Below are 22,552 nucleotides of genomic sequence, written 5' to 3' on the forward strand. Positions count from 1 at the left end.
TGCCCTGCTACACCATAATCACCCTTTCTTGCAACTCAGGAACCCCTCCTCATAGAGTCATAGAAATGTACAGTATGGAAACAGACCCTTCGGTCCAACCCGTGCATGCTGACCAGATATCCCAACCCAATCTAGTCCCACCGGCCCATATCCCTCCAAACCCTTCCTATTCATATCCCCATCCAAATTGCTCTTAAATGTTGCAATTGTACCAGCCTCTACCACTTCCTCTGGCAGCTCATTCCATACACATACCACCCTCTGCGTGAAAAAGTTGCCCCTTAGGTCTCTTTTATATCTTTCCCCTCTCACCCTAAACCTATGCCCTCTAATTCTGGACTCCCCGACCCCAGGGAAAAGAATTTGCCTATTTACCCTATCCATGCCTCTCATAATTTTGTAAACCTCTATAAGGTCACCCCTCAGCCTCCGACGCTCCAGGGAAAACAGCCCCAGCCTGTTCAGCCTCTCCCTATAGCTCAAATCCTCCAACCCTGGCAACATCCTTGTAAATCTTTTCTGAACCCTTTCAAGTTTCACAACATCTTTCTGATAGGAAGGAGACCAGAATTGCACACAATATTCCAACAGTGGCCTAACCAATGTCCTGTACAGCCGCAATATGACCTCCCAACTCCTGTTCTCAACACTCTGACCAATAAAGGAAAGCATAGCAAACGCCTTCTTCACTATCCTATCTACCTGGGACTCCACTTTCAAGGAGCTATGAACCTGCATTCCAAGGTCTCTTTGTTCAGTAACACTTACCAGTAAGTGTATAAGTCCTGCTAAGATTTGCTCTCCCAAAATGCAGCACCTCGCATTTACCTGAATTATACTCCATCTGCCACTTCTCAGCTTATTGGCCCGTCTGGTCAAGATCGGGTGGCACGGTGATATAGTGGTTAGCACTGCTGCCTCACAGCGCCAGGGACCCGGGTTCAGTTCCCGCCTCGGGCAACTGTCTGTGTGGAGTTTGCACATTCTCCCTGTGTCTGCGTGGGTTTCCTCTGGGTGCTCCAGTTTCAACCCACAGTCACAAAGATGCGCAGGTTAGGTGACTTGGCCATGCAAAATTGCCTGTAGTGTTAGGTGCAGAGGTGAATATAAGGGAATGGGTCTGAGTGGGTTGTTCTTCGGAGGGTCGGTGTGGACTTGTTGGGCTGAAGGGCCTGTTTCCACGTTGTAGGGAATCTAATCTAATCTAAAAGATCCTGTTGTAATCTGAGGTAACCCTTTTTGCTGTCCACTACACCTCCAATTTTGGTGTCATCTGCAAACTTACTAACAGTACTTCTTATTCCAGCATCTACTGCAGCCAGCCAGAACATCCCTCATCTTTAAAGAGTTTTAGTTTGGCTTTAAATAGTACAGGCTCACTTTGATTAGTCTTACATGAACCTGGAAATGTGCAGTCACTCAGCTGTATACTTATGTCTAAGTTGCACATTACAATTATAATAATGAGACTGTTTGCTAACCCATTGAACAGGCATGGGTTAGCCATGCATCGTGATCCCTGTGCCTGTTTTCAGGCCCTATTTATCCTCTCAGTCACTGTAATGACATGCGATATGTGATTTAAAATCATGTATCTTCCTGAACAAACAAATGCTTTCTGAGGCTCAAACTTCAGCCCTTGTCTGTGGTATCTTCAGCTAATATTTACTTTAAATGAGAGATTTGACAAGACCTGGACTCATAATTTCACCTGAGTACACTTTTGTAAATACAGAAATTATCTTGTTTTAACTGAGATGTTGCCTTCTCAGCCAAAAGCCCTACATTCTTGGCTGGACTTTTGGACAGGCAGTTGTGCAGACTCAGGACGCGTGATTATGGGGGAGGGGAGAATAAAGGAAAATGGACGTGATCAGCCTGACTCCATAGATTCACATGAGTAGTCAATGGATCATGGAAACACCATTACAGCTATAGATACCAGACTAAATGTAAGAGATTAGAATGTAGTGTAGAAGAAGCATATTCATGTAGTGTGGATCGCAGTGGAATTTTCTTCCAGTGTTAATGGTTGAAACAGAAGCATTCTGGTTTAAATTGGATATGGATGACAGAAAAAGTAGTTGAATGAATAAGAGGGTAAGCTGAAATAGAACCAATTGCTCATGGGTGGTGTGAAAAATACTAACAGTGACTGACAAGTTCAGGGCTTCCCAAAAGGGTTTGTGAGCTGAACCTCTGGGATCACAAGATTTGAGGTAACAATGGTTGTTATGGATATCACATTGAGTGAATGGCTAGTAGACAACTTTAAATTCTTGCATTTTTTCAAACAGTGGGAGTGACCCAAATGACTCAAGCTCAAGGCCTGGCTCCTACAGTCATAAAAATTGTTGGCGTTACATGCTTTTAAAAAATTAAATCTCCTCATAAGCATGTCTATTCCACCCCTACCTCTTAGAGATCTTCCTTATCCCATGTCAGCTATGATGATATACAACTATGGATCAAAGCAGAACAGCAGTGATGGATAGATGATGGAAAAGTGTTAAACCTCATCAATAAAGTATGATTGAAAAGTTGAATACATAGTGAAATAACTCTGCTATGGCCAGTATCTCATCACCGTTTAATTAAACGTACAGTGTGCATGACACTGACCCAGCCAACACAGAGACGGCACCTAGAGTGAACACAACCCCTGAAACTCCTGTTTACTTTTTTTTTTGCACTCACACGCACTGATCCAGCTCCCTCAGAGCCAGCTCTCAGAGTGAACAGAACCTCTGACACTCCTGTTCTTTTTTTTTGGTGACACTCGGACTTATTTTTTTTTCTTTTTTTCTTTTTTAACCCCCACACTCCCGCCTAACTGCGGTAGTGCTTATTTTTTCCTCAGCACCCATGGTGTGTGTGTGCAGATGTGAGACACAGTGAGAAACACAAGGTGCATGAATCTTTATTCAATTTCCACCACCAGGAAGATAGGAAAACACCAGAGTGGCCAGTGACAAGCAGTGCCATTCACAAAAGGCAATGCTGTGTGATGAAACAGTGAAGGGGAGGGCAGGGATTAAATCAAAATAGAATTGGAGATACTCCTGTTTATTTATTTATTTTTTTATTCTTTTTTTTCTCTTTTTTTTCTCTTTTTTTTCTTTTTTTCCCCCCCACACTACCACCTAAGTGCGGTAGTGCTTATTTTTTCCCAGCACCCATGGTGTGTGTGTGCAGGTGTGAGACACAGTGAAAGACACAAAGTGCACCAATCTTTATTCAAATTCCACCACCAGGAAGATAGGAAAACACCCGGGTGGCCAGTGACAAACACTGCCCTCCACATCAAAGGGCAGTGCTTTGTGATCAAAACAGTGAAGGGGAGGGCAGGGATTAAATCAAAATAGAGTTGGAGATACTCCTGTTTATATCTGTCAGCTAGGCCTCCTTGATTGGACCAGATTTACAGCCCCAATCAGGGATTACATTTTGGATGAGATCTACGTGGCTGACATAATTCCAATCACTAAATCCCTCCCCCTCTAAGTTCAGGGACATAGGCCCATTCCTTTTCCTTCAGCTTGTCCTGAGGCAATTTCGCGCCAGGTCTGGTTCCTCCGACTCTGCCTTGGATACTGTCAGCATGCACCAAACCATAGCACACCTTTTACACCCGGAGTGTCTCTGCCGAAGGCTCATCATCATCTTCAGGCAGTAATGTCGTCAAGGCTGTAACATTTGCCATGTCCAACTCATCGTCAGAGGTTTCTTCGATGCTAGCCAGAGTGAAGTTTTTTCCAAAATCATACAAATGTGCTGGTATTGACTTCCATCAGAACCAGGTGACCATTTACCCAGATGTTTATTTTGATTGGTTCTGATTTGGATGTCACTAAGCAATTTAACTGTTCAAACCAGCTGTAGGTGAATTTTCCAGGGTGTGTACTCTCCTGGATACTGGCCTATAAGTTATTTTATTCATGCCAGACCTCTTTTGCACTCTCAAATCCACATACTAGCAGCAACTGCAATGGCCTGCCTGCCGGTCTGGATCCTCGAGAAAAGTTTAACCATTTGGTCAAGGCTTGGCTTTGTTTTGGGGTTTTGCAGTGGGCTGACCTAAGCTCCCTCTGTTCAATATATGTCTTGAATGCAATTGCCTTCACTCAAATGGTGTTCCCTAGCACAGTTGGCCTGGTGAGGGTTCCACTTCCGTCAGCATACTCCTGTAAGTATAAGCTCTCTTGCTGCATTTTCTAATGACAAAGCCAGTTGTAGAGCCTGTTTGAAGTGCTTCAGCTAGTAGGTACCTTTGCATGGTTACATCATTAATCCCAAATACCAAACAGTCTCTCAGCATTCTACTCTCGCCATTGAAATAACTCAATGAAGGCTGGTATCCTGTCACCAAGTTACCCTTTACACATGAATAGTACATGACACTGATCCAGCTAGCACAGAGCCAGCATCTAGAGTGAACAGAATCCCTGACACTCTTGTTTATATCTGTCAGCCAGGGATTCCTGATTGGACCAGATTAACAGCCCCAACTGGGGAACTCATTTTGTGAGATTCACCTGACTGACATTGTTCCAATCACTACATATAGCACATTCAAAATATATGAAACTTCCCCACTGAAACTCACTTTTGTGCTGAATTCTCTCCAGATAACCATTACAGTAGGTATTGTGACCTTTGTATAAGGAGGAGATACATTAGACAACATTCTCTCTCTTAATTAACGGTTTCTGTTTCTAGAATGTATGTCTGGATATTGGCCAAGGGCACAACTGAGCATTGATGCTGCCTTAGTGTGTTGCAGAAATTTAAATAGGGAGTTAGTTACTGCTTATTGAACCAGGATTAGGGATCCTATGTGCTAAGCGGAAACCTGTTGGGTTTCCTAAGTTCCAGTTCTAAAAGTTTGTCTGCATGACGTGCATCACTCAGGTTTGTAACACAGCTTTTCTGATTGCAGTTTTCTCCAGCTGCTCTCTGTTGCAGCTGGATATGAAAGAAGGGCCATATTATTTATAGAGACAATGGGCTGGGAAAGATTAGTTTTGAGCGCATTCAATGCTTTTCTCACTGTGAAGACACTGTTCTACATTGTACTGATTCATATAGATGTGATAAACAGAAAGGGCACTGGAAACTCTCGAGTTTTCCCCTAAATTGGATCATGGAAATTTTTTAGCTCTTCACTATCATTCAATGATTGAAAGATGTGTGTATAAGGAAGGTGACAGCTGGATCAAGGCTTGCTTTTCTGCTCTCATCAACCTAGTCACTGAATAGTCAGCATTCAGTCAAGGTAAAACTCTTGGCAAGTGTCAGCAACCAACATGTTTGGGTGGGGGAGGGGAGCAAAGGGTGCAGTTAGTTGAGTTGCTATCACTTTTGGAGAAATTTTTGAACTTCCCTCTGATTCCTATATTTACCCCAAAGGACATAGGGAGAAAATGTTGTAAAGTTCCAGTTCAGAAAATATCTGATTGTCAATATATCTGCTGTTTCCATTAAAAGGCTTTCACTGGAATCCACTATTGCATCTTTTTGATCCCTCTTGTTTGAGGAGTGACTCATGTGTGGTTCATTGCTAAAAGATAATCTTTAAAGTTGCTAAATACTTGGCAAATACAGTAATCTGATGCAAGAGCCAGTCTATGTAGATACTGAAATGCAGAACAGTCATTGTCCTTGAGAACTCTACTTATAGAGCCTGACTTGATCCTGTAACCTGCAAACTTCACAGCACCTGAAACATTTGGCTGACAAGTTTGAAAAATGGAAGCTGCAAGCTGGAGAACAGGTGTAATGATTGTCTGCATTACTTTACTTGTGTTTTGTTCTCAGGTAGGTTGTAACTATTGTTAATCTGATCTGGACACTTACAAAATAATGAGAAGATGGTTGTTGATGCATGGTACATATCTCACAAAATTGCATCTTTTTCATTTTTAGTTACTTCAGTTTTCTTTGTTCTGCTACGGAAGATGTAAAATGATGAAATCAAGTAAAGGGCAGATGTACTGAAATTGAATCTAATTTGATTCTTATCATAATATATTGTGTACAATTGATAATATTAAATATTTGTACTGGCCCAAGAGAAATATTTTTCACATTCAAGAACAACTTTAATGGGAAGAGGTGGATGTATTTATTTTGCAAACATTAACTGCTCATATATAACCAGGAGCCATCCAAAAGTTAATATAATTTGGAAGAATGTTTAGGCAGCACTATTTGGAAACCTGAACGGAATCCTCGAGTAAGAGTGTAAATGTGGAGTTTATCCAGATCCTCTGCTATAGTAACACCTGGAGAATCCAATAGGAAATCTGTCCCATTTACTCAAAATAATGACCCAGAAAGAATGTAATGCAAGTATGTAAACCAGTGTTTGAAAAATGATACACTGAGCAAATTTATCCCCATTTAATTAGGAAATTCTAGCCTGTTGTTTTAAAGGAATACTGAATATTCTTTCTAAGTTCTGTGCCGATAGATTTGCCTAGTTCCACATTCATTCCCTTTATGATTGTACATACTGAGATGTGTTCCTCTCATAAATTTGATTTGCTATAGATATCTCCTTTGGCTTACTGTTGTCAGTTATTTTAGATGAGATTACTTACAGTGTGGAAACAGGCCCTTCAGCCCAACAAGTCCACATCAACCCGCTCCCACTCAGACCCATTCCCCTATACCTAACACTACAGGCAATTTAGTATGGCCAATTTACCTAACCTGCACATCTTTAAACTGTGAGAGGAAACCAGAGCACCCGGAGAAAACCCACATAGACACGGGGAGAATGTGAAAACTCCATACAGTCAGTCGCCTGAGGTGGGAATTGAACCTGGGTCTCTGGCGCTGTGAGGCAGCAGTGCTAACCACCGTGCCGCCCACTAATTGGATTAACCAGTTTATATGGGTATTGACTTCCATGGAAATGAACTTGCATTAAAAAGTAGAATGAGATCGACCAGTGCAACAGTGGGACCCCACGATGTATCAGTAAACATCTCTCATGATCTGGATCAGATTTCTAAGTCATTCCTACTATTGAATATTCAATAAAAAAGTGAGATGGAGTTTGATTCAAAATGTAAGCTGTTCAAATCCATGGTAATTTAAATAAACAGATTGAAAGCCATTTGTCACATTGTAAAAAATTGATAGATGCACTTTTATAGAGAAGGAACAGAAGTACAAGCTCATTCATATTCTTTAACTTAAAGCAGAAATCTTACAGCACCTTATTTTTTAATGTAACGGTATTAGCGAAGATGGTGGCACAATGAATAAATCAGAGTAATCTAGATCTCCACGCAAATTCCACCACAGTACCTTGGGGATTTTGAATTCTGTTGATAAAATTTGTAATTGAAAGCTAATCTCAATAATTCTGACGATGAAACAATCATTGATTGTCATAAAATCCCACCCATTTCACAATGTCCATCAAGTAAGGAAATCTACCATCCTTACCTGGTCAGGTCTACATATAGTCTCAGACGCCAGCAGTGTGTCTTATTCAATAACTGCTCTCTGAAATGAAACAGCAAGTTACTGTGTTCCCATGGAAGAACAAAGAGATGTCAACCCAAATGACCAAACATATTAAGAAAAATTTCAATTAGCCAGTCTAAGAGAGAAATTCTATTAAGCATTTTAATTAGCTTTCATCTTCCAACGGAATGAATACACAATATATGTGTCAGAAGAATCGAAACACTGTTAGCAACAAGAAACTAAGTCCTTGATATAAAAAGTTAGTCAAAGAATCTGAACTCTGATGGTTCCAATTGATTCAGGTTCCTTGAAGCCATTTATGGGAAAATCTACTTTGTGTTCTACATATAGTAAGATAATGATTTTATTTTATTTTATTTTATAAGTATTCAGGATTTTCATGTTAAAGACATGAACTCATTTTGGTTTGTGTTTTAAGTTTCTAGAATTTGTGGAGAAGTAAGCAGTGGAAGGATAAAAAAGGCCTTTTAATTTGTGAAGGAATGGATATAAAGGTCTAACAAATTTAATGGCAGAACCTCACCCAGAAACTGGCCACATTTGTGGGTTGGTCGGCTGTTGGGTAGGAAAACTAGTGCGAGGTTGTCACAAAGCTTGGGAATATTCGCAGCAATCTAGGAAGGAGAGACAAGAGATCAGTCGTTATTTGGAGCATGGCATGGGATGTTGGTGATCATGGTTTGGTGAGACAGACGCTGACAATAGTAAAGGGGAAGTCGAAGACTTCCTAACAGGAGAGAGGGGAATATCTTTGCTCCTCAAAGAGTACAAGAAGTGCTAAATAGTCAGTTAGCTGCATGATCCAGATGTTCCTAAAGCAAAACAAATTATGGATGCTGGAGAAACTCAGCATGGCTGGCAGAGAGAAAGCAGAGTCAATGGTTCAGGTCCAGTGACTCTTCTTCAGAACTGACTGTAGCTCGGGTAAGGTAAATGGAGATGAAACCCAAAGAGAGAGTCAGAGAGGGAGAGAAAGAGAGACACAGAGAGAGACAGAGACAGAGAGAGAGAGAAAAGCAGTTGAGTAGACAAAGGAATAGATAATGGGTGGCACGGTGGCACAGTGGTTAGCACTGCTACCTCACAGTGCCAGAGACCCGGGTTCAATTCCCGCCTCAGGCGACTGACTGTGTGGAGTTTGCGCATTCTCCCCGTGTCTACATGGGTTTTCTCCGGGTGCTCCGGTTTCCTTCCACAGTCCAAAGATGTGCAGGTCAGGTGAATTGGCCATGCTAAATTGCCTGTAGTGTTAGGTGAAAGGGTAAATGTATGGGTGGGTTGTGCTTCGGCGGGTCGGTGTGGACTTGTCGGGCCGATGGGCCTGTTTCCACGCTGTAAGTAATCTAATTAATGTAATGTAATCTAATAATGATGAGCCAGAAAGACAGACAAACTGCTAATCGGTATCATTAGTGGATGAACATTAAGCATTGTTGCAGCTGTGCAACAGGCCCGAGATAAAAATATTGGCCAGGAAATATAGTTGTGTATTAAAGTGGCAGGTTTAGGGCCATCTTTTTCCAGACAGATGTAGGTACACTATAAAGTGATTGTCCAGTCTGCGTTTTGTCTCCCCAATGTAGGCTTGACCACATTGTGAGCATCGACTGCATTAGACTAGCTTGAGTGAAGTGCAGGTGAATTGCTGTTTCACTTAGAAGGTGTGTCTGTGGCTTTGGATATTTAGCAGGTGTTACTCTTTCTGCAATTGCAGGGGAAGGTGCTGTGGGGAGGTGTTGGGAGTTGAGGACGTGTAGATCAGGGTGTCCCAGACGGATGGTGCCTGCACAAGGGAGCTGACAAAGGAGAGAAGAAGAATATTTTAGAATATCCTTACACCTTGCTCCCTGTAAAAACTCCATTCCATTCTTCCAGTTTCTCAGTCTCTATTGCATCTGTTCTGATGATGATATCTTCTGTAGGGGAGCCTTAGAAATGAGTGCCTTTCTCCTCCTGCTATCATGGTTGACAGAGCCCTCAGCCATGTTCAACCCATTTCCCACACTTCTCCCCACCCCCTTTCATTTCCATCCCGCAACAGGAATAGGGTCCCCCTCAGCATTCCCCTCAACTCCGCATCCAAAAAATCATAAGCAAGTGTTTCTGCTACTTCCAGTGGGATGCCACCAGCAGATGCATATTCCTCTCCCCTCCCTTGTCAGCCTTCCACAAGGATGGTATCCACCTGGACACCCTGGTCCACTCCTCCACCAATCCCAACACCTCCCTAATACCCTCACGCACCTTCCCATGCAATCGCAGAAGGTGTAACATCTGACTGTTTACTTCCTCCCTTCTCACTATCCTAAGCCCCAGACCCACTGACCTGGAAGAGCAGCAACTTACCTGCACTTCATCCATACTGGTCTATTGTATTCGCTGCTCACAATGTGGTCTTCTCTTCATTGGAGAGACAAAGTGCAGACTGATCGCTTTGCAGAACACCTACATTCTGTCTCCAGAAGTGACCCTGAGCTTCCTGTTGCCTTTCACTTCAACACATCACCATGTTCCCTGGCCAACATCTGTCTCAGGCTTGCTGCAGCTCTCCAGTGAGGCTCAGCACAAGTTGGAAGAACAGCAACTCATTTTTCGCTTGGAACCCTGCAGCCCTCAGAACTCATTAGCAAATTAAATAATTTTAGGACTTGAGCACCTTCTCCTATGTCCTTTACCCACTCCCACACTCCAGGCCCTGTCATAACACTGGCTACTTTCATCAGGACATAGGAAGAGGAATAGGCCATTCAGCCCGTTAAGCCTGCTCTGCCATTCAGATCATGGCTATTCATTTCCTCAATGTCACATTCCCACACCATCTCCATATTATTTGATGTCATTATTCTCTAAAACCTATCGATTTCTGTCTTGAACATGCTCGATAATTGAATTTCCAGAGCCCTCTGAGGTCCAGAATTCCAAAGATTGAGTGAAGAAATCCCTTCTCACCTAAGATTATGTCCTCTTGATTAAAACTCACCAGCCATGGGAAATATTTTATTTACATCCATTCTGTTATGCACTGTAAAGAATTTTCTAAGTTTCAGCAAGGTTATCCCTCATTCTTGGAAATTCTAAGAAACACAGACACAGTCGGATTAATCTCGCCTCATCCTACAATCCAGGCATTAATCTGGTGAACATAGGTATCATTTCCTTAAATAATGGGATCAAAATTCTACATAAAAATCCAGGTGAAATATTACTAAAGTTATGTACCACTGCAGGAAGACATCTATACACCTGTACTCAAATTCCATAGGAATGGAGGCAAAATACAATTTGTGATCTTAATTGCATGCTGCACCACATTCAAACTTTTAGTGGCTCATGAACAAGGATATGCAGATTCCTTTACTTTCCTTGTACTTCCCGATCTCTCACCATTTAAGAAATATTCGGCATTTCAGTTTTTGTCACCAAAGTGAATAATTTCCCTCTTATTCCCATTCTATTCCATTTGCCATGCTGTAACCCATTCACTGAGCCCAAACAAGACCATGTGAAGCCTTCTTGATTCTCTTTATGACTCACCTTCAAACCATGTTTGGTGTTACGAGCAAATTTGGAAATCTTGTAATTGGGCCCAACATCCTAATCATTTCTGTATGTTGTGAACAGCTGTAGACTTAGCACTAACCCTTGCAGTATCCCACTCGTTGCAGCCTGCCATTCTGAGAACTATCAGTTTATTCCTAATTCACGCTGTTCTCAATCCATATTAGTATATTTTCCCTTAATATCATGCACTCTAATTTTATTTACTAACTTCCTGTGTGGCACATTTTCAAATGTCTTCTGCTTCCCAAAGCCTCTTTCTCTTACTGCATGGTTACTTGTTAGCCCTTCTCATTGTACAACACCAAATCCAAAATAGCCTAATTCTTAGGTGATTCCACACAATCCCCCTCCATGAACCTATCCCATACACACTCCAGGAATTCATCCTCCACAGCATTAGTGCTAATTTGGTTAACCCAGTCTTTGTGTAAAGTTTTACTCAAATTACATACATTTCTAATTTTCTGATTTATACAATACTCAATATAATCCTATGGTTTGGCGATCTATAAAGAACTTTCAATGTTTGCTGTCCCTGGCTGTGTCCTAGCTCCACATAAAAGTGATTTGCATTGTTATCCTTCTCTGGAAGATACTATTTTACTCAAATATTAACCTTATCCATTATTGAATGCTGCCACACTCGATAGGAAAAATATATTTGTGGAAACAATGAGTTCATTAAATGTTTGAACAATAAATTTAACAATGTTTGTCACCCATTGTCAAACCATAGTACATTGCTTTAATACTCATTAGTATTAGTACTCCGGTGAAGTGCTCTTCAGTGGCTTCAACAGATCAACTGGAAAGCTTCTGTTTTGTGAAGAACCTTGAACCTTTGCTAGTTTCCTACTTTTTATTTTAGTTTCTTACATGTTTCAAAGTTGTAATTCTGAACTGAATTAATTTATACGCTGGTATTGTTTATGAACTTAATCTGGTTATTCTTTATTCAAGTTGGAATCAAAACCTATTCAGAATAAAGTGTTTCTGAGATCCCTTCTTAGACGTGTATCCCGGAACACACCTTTCTGGAGGATGGTCAGTGGTAATAAACCCATTAAAGCTTTCTGTCATCACAACTATGAGTGCAGCACAAAGATCTGCAGGTAAGTGTAACATCATTATGCTGGGAATAAATAGCTGCTTGTATCTAATCTTGTGTATTTGTAAATAATTGCCCTGCATATGAATCTGACGTGTGGCGAAATAATGATCAATTCCCTTGCATCTCAGGCTTCAAATGTAGCATAATAAATTCAAATTATCCCCTTCACATCAACTTCACATGACAGCAAATTTGTACTTTAACAACGTTTTGGAGATTGTGGACATAGAGTGCCCTGTAAAATGGCGAGGGAAGGCATGGGATGGAGTGCCTGTCGTCTTTCAACTTGCATGCTTCTTGATCAGTGGCAGAGAAAATGGAGGATGGCTCCCTGCCCAGAGTTCACTTCAATAGTCACCAATTCCTGCCACCACTGACAGCTGGGCTAGGGCAGACACTGACTGAGCAAAAGAATACTGAACACTCCCCTTTCATGACCCATGACACAGAAAGAATTCCCTTGTCTCAGAAGGACAAATCTAGTGAATTGGCTTGCTGAACAGTGAATACTGTATGGGGACCAATTATGGCTTCATATGTGGATCTGGCCTGGAAATGAACTTGGAACGCTTATGGGCAGGTGATAAACCATCATTATGCCCGGTACTGTTTTTTTTCCCACACTGTCCTCTATCCCAATAGTAATGCTGGCTATTTTTCAAGCAATATGAACTCCCTCTGACCTCAAATGTTGTAGCCTCTTCAGGAGGTAGGTCATGGGACATAAAATTACCAGATGGGGACAGACCAGCTGAAAACACGACTGTTTGATAGTAAAACTGATGAAGTATGAAGATGGCCTGGTAACCTCCTTGGGCTGGGATTGCAACCCTCCTCTTTGCGCACGCTATTGCTCACTGAGATGTCCCCACAGTGATTAGCCCTATGGCAATAGAATTCACACCATTCCATTGATGGTGAATGCCTGACTGATTTTAACAGTATACTCAATTATGGAAGAATATATTTCCATTTGAAGCAGCTCGGAGATTCACTAGGTTGATTCCCGGAATGAAGTTATGAGGAAAGTTGAGCAGGCTGGGGGTATGCTCATTGGAAGGTAGCAAAATAAGAGATTCATTTATTGAAATATATAAGATCTTATAGGAAAGATGTTGTGAAACTTGAAAGGGTTCAGAAAAGATTTACAAGGATGTTGCCAGGTTTGGAGGATTTGAGCTATATGGAGAGGCTGAACAAGCTGGGGCTGTTTTCCCTGGAGCGTCAGAGGCTGAGGGGTGACCTTTTAGAGGTTTACAAAATCATGAAGGGCATGGATAGGATAAACAGACAAAGTCTTTTCCCTGGGGTTAGGGAGTCCAGAACTAGAGGGAATAGGTTTAAGGTGAGAGAGGAGAAATATAAAAGAGACCTAAGGGGCAGCTTTTTCATGCAGAGGGTGGTACGTGTATGGAATGAGCTGCCAGAGGAAGTGGTTGAGGCTGGTACAATTGCAACATTTAAAAGGCATTTGGATGGGTATATGAATAGGAAGGGTTTGGAGGGATATGGGCCGGGTGCTGGCAGGTGGGACGAGATTGGGTTGGGATAGCTGGTCGGCATGGATGGGTTGGACCGAAGGGTCTGTTTCCGTGCTGTAAATCTCTATGACTCTATTCTGACGTGACTTGACAGGGTAGATGTTGAGAGCATATTTCTCCTCAAAAGCAAATCTCCAGCTGAGGGCACTGTTTTAAAATAAGGGTTCTCTTATTTAAGATAGTGTTAAGGAAGAAGTTCTTCCCTCAGAGGTTTGTTAACATTTGGAATTCCCTACTTAATGGAACAGTGGAGGCTGGGTTGTTGAATATATTCAAGGTTGTATTAAAAATATTTTTGATCAATAATGAAGGCAAGAGTTATTAAGTGCAGGCAGGTAAGTGGACTTAAGCTACAGCCAGATCAACTATGATATAACTGATTGGCAGAGCTGGCTCAGTTGGCGGAATGGCATACTTCTGTTCCTTTCCCTTATAGTTTTATTTGTATCAACCCACAGGTGCACCAAATATTGGGAGAAACAGATAATACTAGATTTGGAAATAATGAGGTATTGGATGTGTTTGGTGTAAGAAAGAAAGTGATTAGGTCTAAATTAATGCATCAGTGTGAATGTATGAGTATGATTTGGTGTTGACAAAAGAGACCTGGTTTATCTAAGAGCAGATTATATATTAAATGTGCTGAACACAAGGTGTTCAGGAAAGATAGAAAAGGAAGGAAAGGGGATGGGTAAGGAGAACATTGCTGTGTTGGAGAGAACATGGACATTATCTATTTGGTTAGAACAAAAATGGTGGAATTACATAAGCCATCAACTAATGGGAAAGATGTAGAAAGCAAATTACAGAGAAGTGCAAGAATTAAACATTAAATGTAATGGGCCACTTTAATTATCTGAATGCAGACTGGGTTAATGGTAGCACAAAGGGAACAGAGAGGCAAGAATTCCTAGAGTCTGTTCAGGAGAATTGTCTATAGTACAATGTTTTCAGTCCAGTGAAAAAGGAAACAAACTAGACCTGATGTTTTGGAATAAGGTGGTCCAGATGCATCAAGTGCCAGTAGGAGGACACTTAAGTGACAGTGATCACCATAAGGTTTAGGTGGGCTAGGGAAAAAGACAAGGAACAATCCAGACTAAGATTAATTAACTAGGGAAAAGTAAACTTCAAAGTGATAAGAATGTTTTCTTTACAAAGAAATTGGAAAGATTTAGAATATATATCTATAACTGAACATCCGTAGCCTTAAAAGTAGAGAGAGTTCAGTCACAGTTCTGGTATATTCTGATATATTATAGAAAACAACCACTACCCAAATTGATGAGGGGTACAGATTAAAATGAAGCGCAAAGTGTGACTGATATCAGATCAATAACAAAATAATAAGAGAAGCAAGAGGAGATTGGCAGCTAACGTAAAAAGGAAATCCAAAATCTTCTCTGGGTATATAATTCATTAAGTGTTGGTTAGAGGTGGAGTGGGACCAATTATGGACCAAAAAAGGATTCATGTTTAGAGGCAGCAGGCATAGTTTAAGTATTGAATGAATATTTTGCATCTGTCTTTACCAAGGAAGAAGATTTTGCCTAAATCATGGTGACAGAGGAGGCAATCGAAGGGTTTAAATTGATAAGATAGAGGCACTGAATGAAAACAAAAAGTGTTAGGAAGAAACCCAGTAGGTCTGACAGCATTTGTAGAAACCGAAACAGTTACCAATTTGAGTCCAATATTTCTTTAGAAAAGCATTGGGAAGGTTGTCTATACTTAAACTTGATAAAAACCAAGACCAAATGGTGTGCAACCAACGATACTGATGGAAGTGAGACTGGAAATTGCAGCGACACAGGCCTTAATTTTCCAAACTCCTTAATTCCCCAGGGATAAGTGGTAGGATCTCTCTTCACCTCAATATATATTAATAACCAAGGTTTTTGTATCCATGACACAATTTCTGAATTTGTGAATGATTCAGATCTCAGAAATATTATGAATTATGAGAAGCTAATATGGAATTGCAAAAGAACATAGATAGGTGAAATGGACCATACAAGTGACAGGTTGAAATTAATGCATAGAATTGTGAAGAAATTCAGTTTGGTCAGGAGAAAACCAGGAAATGGTATAAAGTCTCAATCTTTATATTTCAAATCTCTTTTCTTCTTGATGGTAAATGGCAGAATAGTGTCGATTAATGCCAGATTATACAGTTTTGAACTGTAGATTTTGTGGCCAGAGACTTGGATTTAAACTGGAGGATTTTAAAAGTCCTGTACTGAGTGTGAATTGATGGGTAAGATTCTAAGTCAGTTCACAGCACGAGAAAATCACAGGGTGAACTTCCTCAGTTTTCTTTTCTCTTTGCTCTTGCCATAGCAACTTTAGTAGTGTGCTATGGGAACCCTGTTTATGCACAGAAAACTGATCTTCTGCTGAGCTTATAATAAAGTTTTGCTGACTGAGGAGAAGTTCTTCAGTCACTATGTTTAATCTACAGCACTATGTGCATTACCAGCTTTCTAAGTAATTTCCATTGGGTTTGGTAAAAAAAATCTATATTTATTCAACAAAAGTCATATTTCTAAATTATGGTCGTCTTATTTAAATGCTAACAAACCACAAAAATCTACATTTTTGTAGATCTCCTTGATATTTGATCTCTGATAATCTATAAAAATAGGAGCATTCAAAGAAAACCTCCCTTTGCCTGTTCTACAATCCCAATAAAATGAGTGCTATGACAGTGGTATCTGTGCCAGCAACAATGCACAGTGAGAGTCTTGGTTGAGACAATTGATGGAGGTACCACAGAAGATTGGATTTATTTATTTTCCAGTCTTTTCTTTTCTTTCCTCTTCTCGGGTGCTTTACATTCTGAATCAAAGCACCATTCATGTGGTAACTCATTTGTGCAACCCATGTCCATATTTGAACTTCATGCTAGCTCAATATATGGCAGTGTAAAGTATCACAGTTGAAACTAATCCCATCCTCAACTGTGCCTAAATAAAACTGTTGTTTTCAAAATAGTGCATGTTATTAACATTATGAGACATAAAATATTTGTCCATGCACTGCAGTTTCTTTCATTAAGGTATCAATATTTTAGTTGTGTGGTAAAATGCCATTGAGTTTATTGACATTAACTAAATCGATTGTAACAGCTTGTTGAGGAAGTATAAAGGCATCATCATTTCAATCTCCCCAATCAGCTATAACAAAGATTTAAACTCTTCTTAGCATTTGCTGATACCTCTCTCCAAATAAAATGTAGTTCACTAACTTTTACTGTAGCAACAAGGAGTCAATTATATTTTTTCCTGAGTGAAAGAAAAGACAACATTATTAGTTGCTCATCGTGAGAAAAAGACAATAGATGTCTGTAACAGCAAATGTGTGGCCTTTGGCAGACTAGTAAAAAATGGGAACAATGTCAAAAGGAGAAGTACCAAAAGAAGAAGAGGAATAAATATTTTCAAGCTCTTAGGGTGTCCTTAAAAAGTAAAGCTTTTAAAAAACTATTTCAATACATTCAAGTCTCAGGTGTAAATCGAGCCATGCTTTAAATTATTGTGACAAAGGTATCTCAAGAAATAAAAAGCATTGGATTCTTTCATGCACAGATGAGTCTGGCCTAAGAGTGCTTAGCAATTTTGAGTTAATTGTGCATTTTCAACGGGGAAATTACTGACAAAGTAGGAGCTGAAACTGCTCATTTGGCCCATTGGGCCTGCTGTATAATTCAACATCAGTTTGGTTGATCCACTAACTCAATGTCTTACGCCAATGGCATACCCCTTAACACTTTTAGTATTTGGGAATTTATCGATTTCTTTCTTAAATATAATCAGGGACTTATCTCCACAGCCTTCTGTGATAGAAACTTCCACAGATTTAGAACCTGTTGAGTAAAGAAATTTCTCCTCATCTCAGCCTAAATAGTCTCAATGAATAACCCCAGCTGGGGAAACATCATCCAACATTCAACCTGTTCAGCCCAGTCAGAATTTTATGTGTTTCAATGAGGTCCCCTCATTCTTCTAAACTCCAGTGAACACAGACCAGTTGACCCAAGCTCTCCTCATATGATAATCCTACAACTCAGGGAATCAGTCTAGTGAAAGCTCACTGCATTGTCTCAATGGCAAGTATATCCTTTCTTAGGTAAGGCAATCAAAACTGCACATAATACTCCATGGTCTCGCTAAGGCCCTCTGCAACTGCAGTAAGACATCATTTTTCCCATACTCAAACAAAAGTCAAAATATTATTTGCCTTCCTAACTGCTTGCTGCACATACCTGAATGCTGGTATTTAAGAACACCCAGGTCCCTTTGTATATCAACATTTCCCAATCTATGCACCATTTAAATAATACACACTTACCCATATTCTACATCTGCCTTCTTTTCGTCCGTTTATCTAAAATACTCTGAAACCTCTTTATATCCTTACCACTCTCAATCCCACCTGTTATGAGTCATTGGAAATATTACATTTGATTCTCTCATCCAAATTGTTGATGTATATTGAAAATAGCTACCGCTCAAGCATACCTACTTATTCTTCCTTTTTGTTTCCTTTCTGCTAATCAATTCTCAATCCATTCCAGTATTTTATCCCCAAACCCATGTACTTTAATTTTCACACTTTTATGTGGGAACTTTGTCAAACATTTTCTGAAAATCCAATTATATCACATCTACAGGTTCTTTGTAATCTACTAAACTAGTTATACCCTCAGAAATGCCTAGTAGGTTTTTCAACATACATTGCTAGTAGCAAAAGTAGTAAGAATATCTTAAGACTTTAAACAAAAAGGGCTAACATTAAAAGTACCGTATCTTTGCTCATTAGGATTTAGTTGGAATATAATAAAACATTATGAAAGCTCTATATTGACTGTAATAGACATAATGATTGTTTCACATTGTAATATATGCTGCATTATTCTATTTTTCATAGAGATGGACATTGCACACATTCCAAATTCGTGTCCTGAAAAAAGTCATCCTTGTGTTTCATCCATCAAGACAAACAATATTAAACAAACCGAACAAGGTGCTATCCAGAATTAAGGCTATTTTCTAAAGGTCTTATTTACTCCCTTGAGTAAAAGCATCAATCACTTGTCTCCCAATTATTTCTTTGTAATGTTATTCCTCTCTGTTTTGATGTCCTTATGAGAGACAGCTAGACCCTTCTGCATTGCTGCTGTTATTGTAATGTCACCAAAAAATACACTGATAGTACAATGATGTCAAACATTGCTTGTTATAAAATTAATGAAAATTGAAAAGATATGTAATTACACAGTACTTCAATCCAAATCTTTACAGTACTTGATATCTCAGTTGTCTGTGGGTGTCATAAATTGAGCTCTGGTGAGTACAGGTGGTAAGAAGTCATCTTCTTTTATCCTAACTTCCAATTTAGAGTCCAACCCAAACTGATGGAAAAGGAAATGTCAAAGGTCATTTGCCATCACCCCTCTACACAGAAACTATGCAAAGTTGTGAGCATTCTTTGCATGAAGATGTCCTTCCTGACAACTCTCCCAAGATCCTCTTTTACAATTTTTGCCCTACTACCATAGAATACCTTGAAGTAGTATTTTTAATTAACTTTCCCCATGCCATTTTTATCTTGTGTGCTTTTATGAAGTTGCTTCTCAGTAGCCTCCTTTCAGGTTGGAAGAACTCTGGTTTCTCTAGTCTTGCTTTGTACTGTAAGCCTCTGATGCTCTAAGCCAGCTTATGCCTCCTTTTTTGCCACTTCCATGCTTGAATGTGACCTTTATTTCATCATAAAGTTCTGTAGATAAGATCTGATTGGTATCCTGCCCAGTGATATTAACTAATAAGAAAAGATGTTTGATGGAAATAATGTTGTGGTAGGGAGTTCTTATGGGTTTAGTATTAAGGCACAGTACATTTTTGTTTTGAAGCTGACATAAGGGTATATCACCATGAAAGCTTTACATTGTATTTAGTCCAGCCATGCATAGTTTAGAAGTACTTGATGAGTAAGTATAGAAGGATTTTTATCCTCCTCCAATCTCCATAAAATGTGAATTGTAAACACTAGATGTGGAAACACATTACTCTCTGAGATTGAAATTCATAGCATGATAAACAGTATGGGAAATGAATTTCAAATATAATGTTTCATTTCTTACAGTAACTCAGATCTTCTTATATGAATAAAAAAAGAAAATGCTGGAAATGTGGAAGAAATAATTATAGTATTTTAGGTCAATTAGCTTTTAATAGAATTAAGAAAAGTTAGAAATAAACGATTTCAGCATGCCAGAGATAGAATTAAAGGGAGGAAAGCACAGAAGGGAAAGCCTGTTAGGTTGTAAGGTAGGAGTGGTACTATTGTAAGTTAGGAAGCAAAAGATGGGAGTAGAGGAGGTTTAACTGTGAAGAGCTGAATCATTATGAATAGTTGAATCTCTGAAAGATGGGAGCTGTATTTATGATCCAACATTGGGCTTAGCGCTGTTTCTGAAATACTAAAGGAAAGATGCAATGTTACTCCTTGAGCTTACAACTGAATTCAGTGACAATGACCATAAAATTAAGGCCAGATATGTGGACTGAATGGAGGTGTTCCTCAAAATGGTAACTGAATCTGCACTTGGTCTGCCCAATGTAGAAGATATTACACTATCATCACCTGATTGGGGCCGAGGATAAAGCGGAGGTAAAGAATCAAGATATTAAATCTCCTTTATTTGCAGGGGAAGAAGAGAATGTACTGGGGGTGACAGAAGCATGGATTAGGTTGAAGTAGAAAGAATCATTCCTTCAAATGCTGAAAGGTGAGGAGAAGGAAGAGAAGGGTATGTTTTATGCCGACATCACATGGGAGAAAAATGAAATAGCAGGGCATGATGTGTTGAATCTCGATGCTGGTAGTATAGAAATGAGGCCAAGGAGAATGTTTAACATTGCTCAGGGAGAAACGCGAAAAAGTGAAGTATTTGGGAAAGAAGACAGATGTTTTAGAGCCATGCAACAATTTTGGAGGGGAATCCTTGGACTCCTTAAATTGCCATGGCATTTGCCTGGCCAAATGCAATAGAAATAACAACAACTCTTTTAGCTCCTCCCTTCCCATCATCTAATTTTACTTGTGCACTGCCCTTTGAACCTTGCACAATCATACTTTTTGTCAATTAATCACTCCTGTCTTCCACCTGAACAAAGAACTTCCCTTTTCATCTCTTGTCCCCTCTCTTCTCTCCTTATCCATGTACTTCTGATGCAACTTCATCAATTTGAGATGTTAACTTTGTTTTTCTTTTTCACTGAAGTCATTAGAAATTAGGTGGAAACTCCTGTGGCTGAAGTCATACCCAGGACAAAGGGAATTGGTTGTGGTTACTGAAGACCAATCATCTCAGCCCATGGTTATTACTGTATCAGTTGCTCAGAATAATGCCCTGGTCTAAAACATATTTAGCTGCTTTATTCATGATTATTCCACTATCATAAGGTTCAAACAATGATTTTAATAATGACTCAACAGTATTCTGTTCGATTTGAAAATCCCTTAGATACTTAATTAAGTTGTTTATACCCACATGCGACAAGGTCTGGGCAGTATTCTGATTTGGACTGATAAATAGCAACCAATATTTATGTCATACAAGTACCAGACAATGATTTCTCCAAAAAGAGGAAATCTAACCACCTCTCCTTGCTATACAAAGGGATTATGGTTGCTGAATCCCCCACCATCAACATTATGGGGTACTCCAATGACTTAAAAATTAAATGGATGAGCCAAATAAGTACAGTAGCTCCAATAGTAGGTCAGTAGCTTTGTGCAACAAATCACTTGACTCCCCAAAGTCTTCCCATCTTCTACAACCACAAGACATGACAATGATGGAATTATACCAACTTGCCTGGGGGGGTGCAGCTCTAAACACAGCCTAGAAGCTCAACACCATCCAGGACTAGTAGATTTCTTGACTGGCATCCTATTCATCTCTTAAAAAATTCACTCCCTCCACCACCAGCACTCCATATCCACAGTGTGTACCACTTATAAGATGTACAATAGCAACTTGCCAAGGCTTCTCTGGCATCCCCTTTTAATCATCCAAACCCTACTTAGAAGAATTAGGGCAGCAGATGCAAGAGAACAGTTCTATCTGCATATTCCTCTCAAAATGCATCAGCCCTATCTCAAAATCTGAAACATCCTATCTAACAGTAATGTAGGCTTAACACACAACATAGACTACAGAGGTTCTAGAATTCAGTGCATCAGCGCCACCTTCTCAAGGCTAATTAGGAATGTGCAATAAGAGTCGGCCTCACCAGTGATGCCCACATCCAATGAATAGACAATAAAAACAAAGACATTGTGTGACCTGCTGAGCATTTCCAGAATTTTATGTATTTATTTTGGAATCCCAGCATCTGTAGTGTTTTGCTGTCTTACGTTAATGTGAACGAGAATTTACTTTGTGACTATTTTAACAATAATGGAATTTAACTACAATGTTGTCATTGCATCTCTGCAGTGTCATGTGGTTGGAATAAATGACATATGCATATAATGTTGTTGTTCTTCTTAATATATTGAACTTCATATGATAAGGCTATATAGATATATAAGAGAAAGTGAGGACTGCAGATACTGGAGATCAGAGCTGAAAAATGTGTTGCTGGAAAAGCGCAGCAGGTCAGGCAGCATCCAAGGAGCAGGAGAATCAACGTTTCGGGCATTAGCCCTTCTTCAGGAATGAGGAAGGTGTGCCAAGCAGGCTAAGATAAAAAGTAGGGAGGAGGGACTTGGGGGAGGGGCGTTGGGAATGCGATAGGTGGAAGGAGGTTAAGGTGAAGGTGATAGG

General features: G+C 39.9%; 1 protein-coding gene across 1 annotated transcript; it reads left to right on the plus strand.

Moving 5' to 3' along the window:
* The first annotated feature begins 5,683 nt into the window (after positions 1 to 5,683).
* On the plus strand, positions 5,684 to 22,257 carry leap2 (liver-expressed antimicrobial peptide 2). Its single transcript, XM_087992117.1, has 3 exons — positions 5,684 to 5,817; positions 12,025 to 12,176; positions 18,646 to 22,257. Exons 1-3 carry the CDS (start codon positions 5,749 to 5,751, stop codon positions 18,680 to 18,682), a joined length of 258 nt encoding a protein of 85 aa, XP_087848243.1. The 5' UTR covers positions 5,684 to 5,748; the 3' UTR covers positions 18,683 to 22,257.
* The last annotated feature ends 295 nt before the right edge of the window (positions 22,258 to 22,552 follow it).

The sequence above is a fragment of the Chiloscyllium plagiosum genome, unplaced genomic scaffold (genome assembly GCF_037043375.1).
Source record: "Chiloscyllium plagiosum isolate Xiang-an unplaced genomic scaffold, Cpla_swu_hap1 HiC_scaffold_11, whole genome shotgun sequence".
NCBI classification, from domain to species: domain Eukaryota; kingdom Metazoa; phylum Chordata; class Chondrichthyes; order Orectolobiformes; family Hemiscylliidae; genus Chiloscyllium; species Chiloscyllium plagiosum.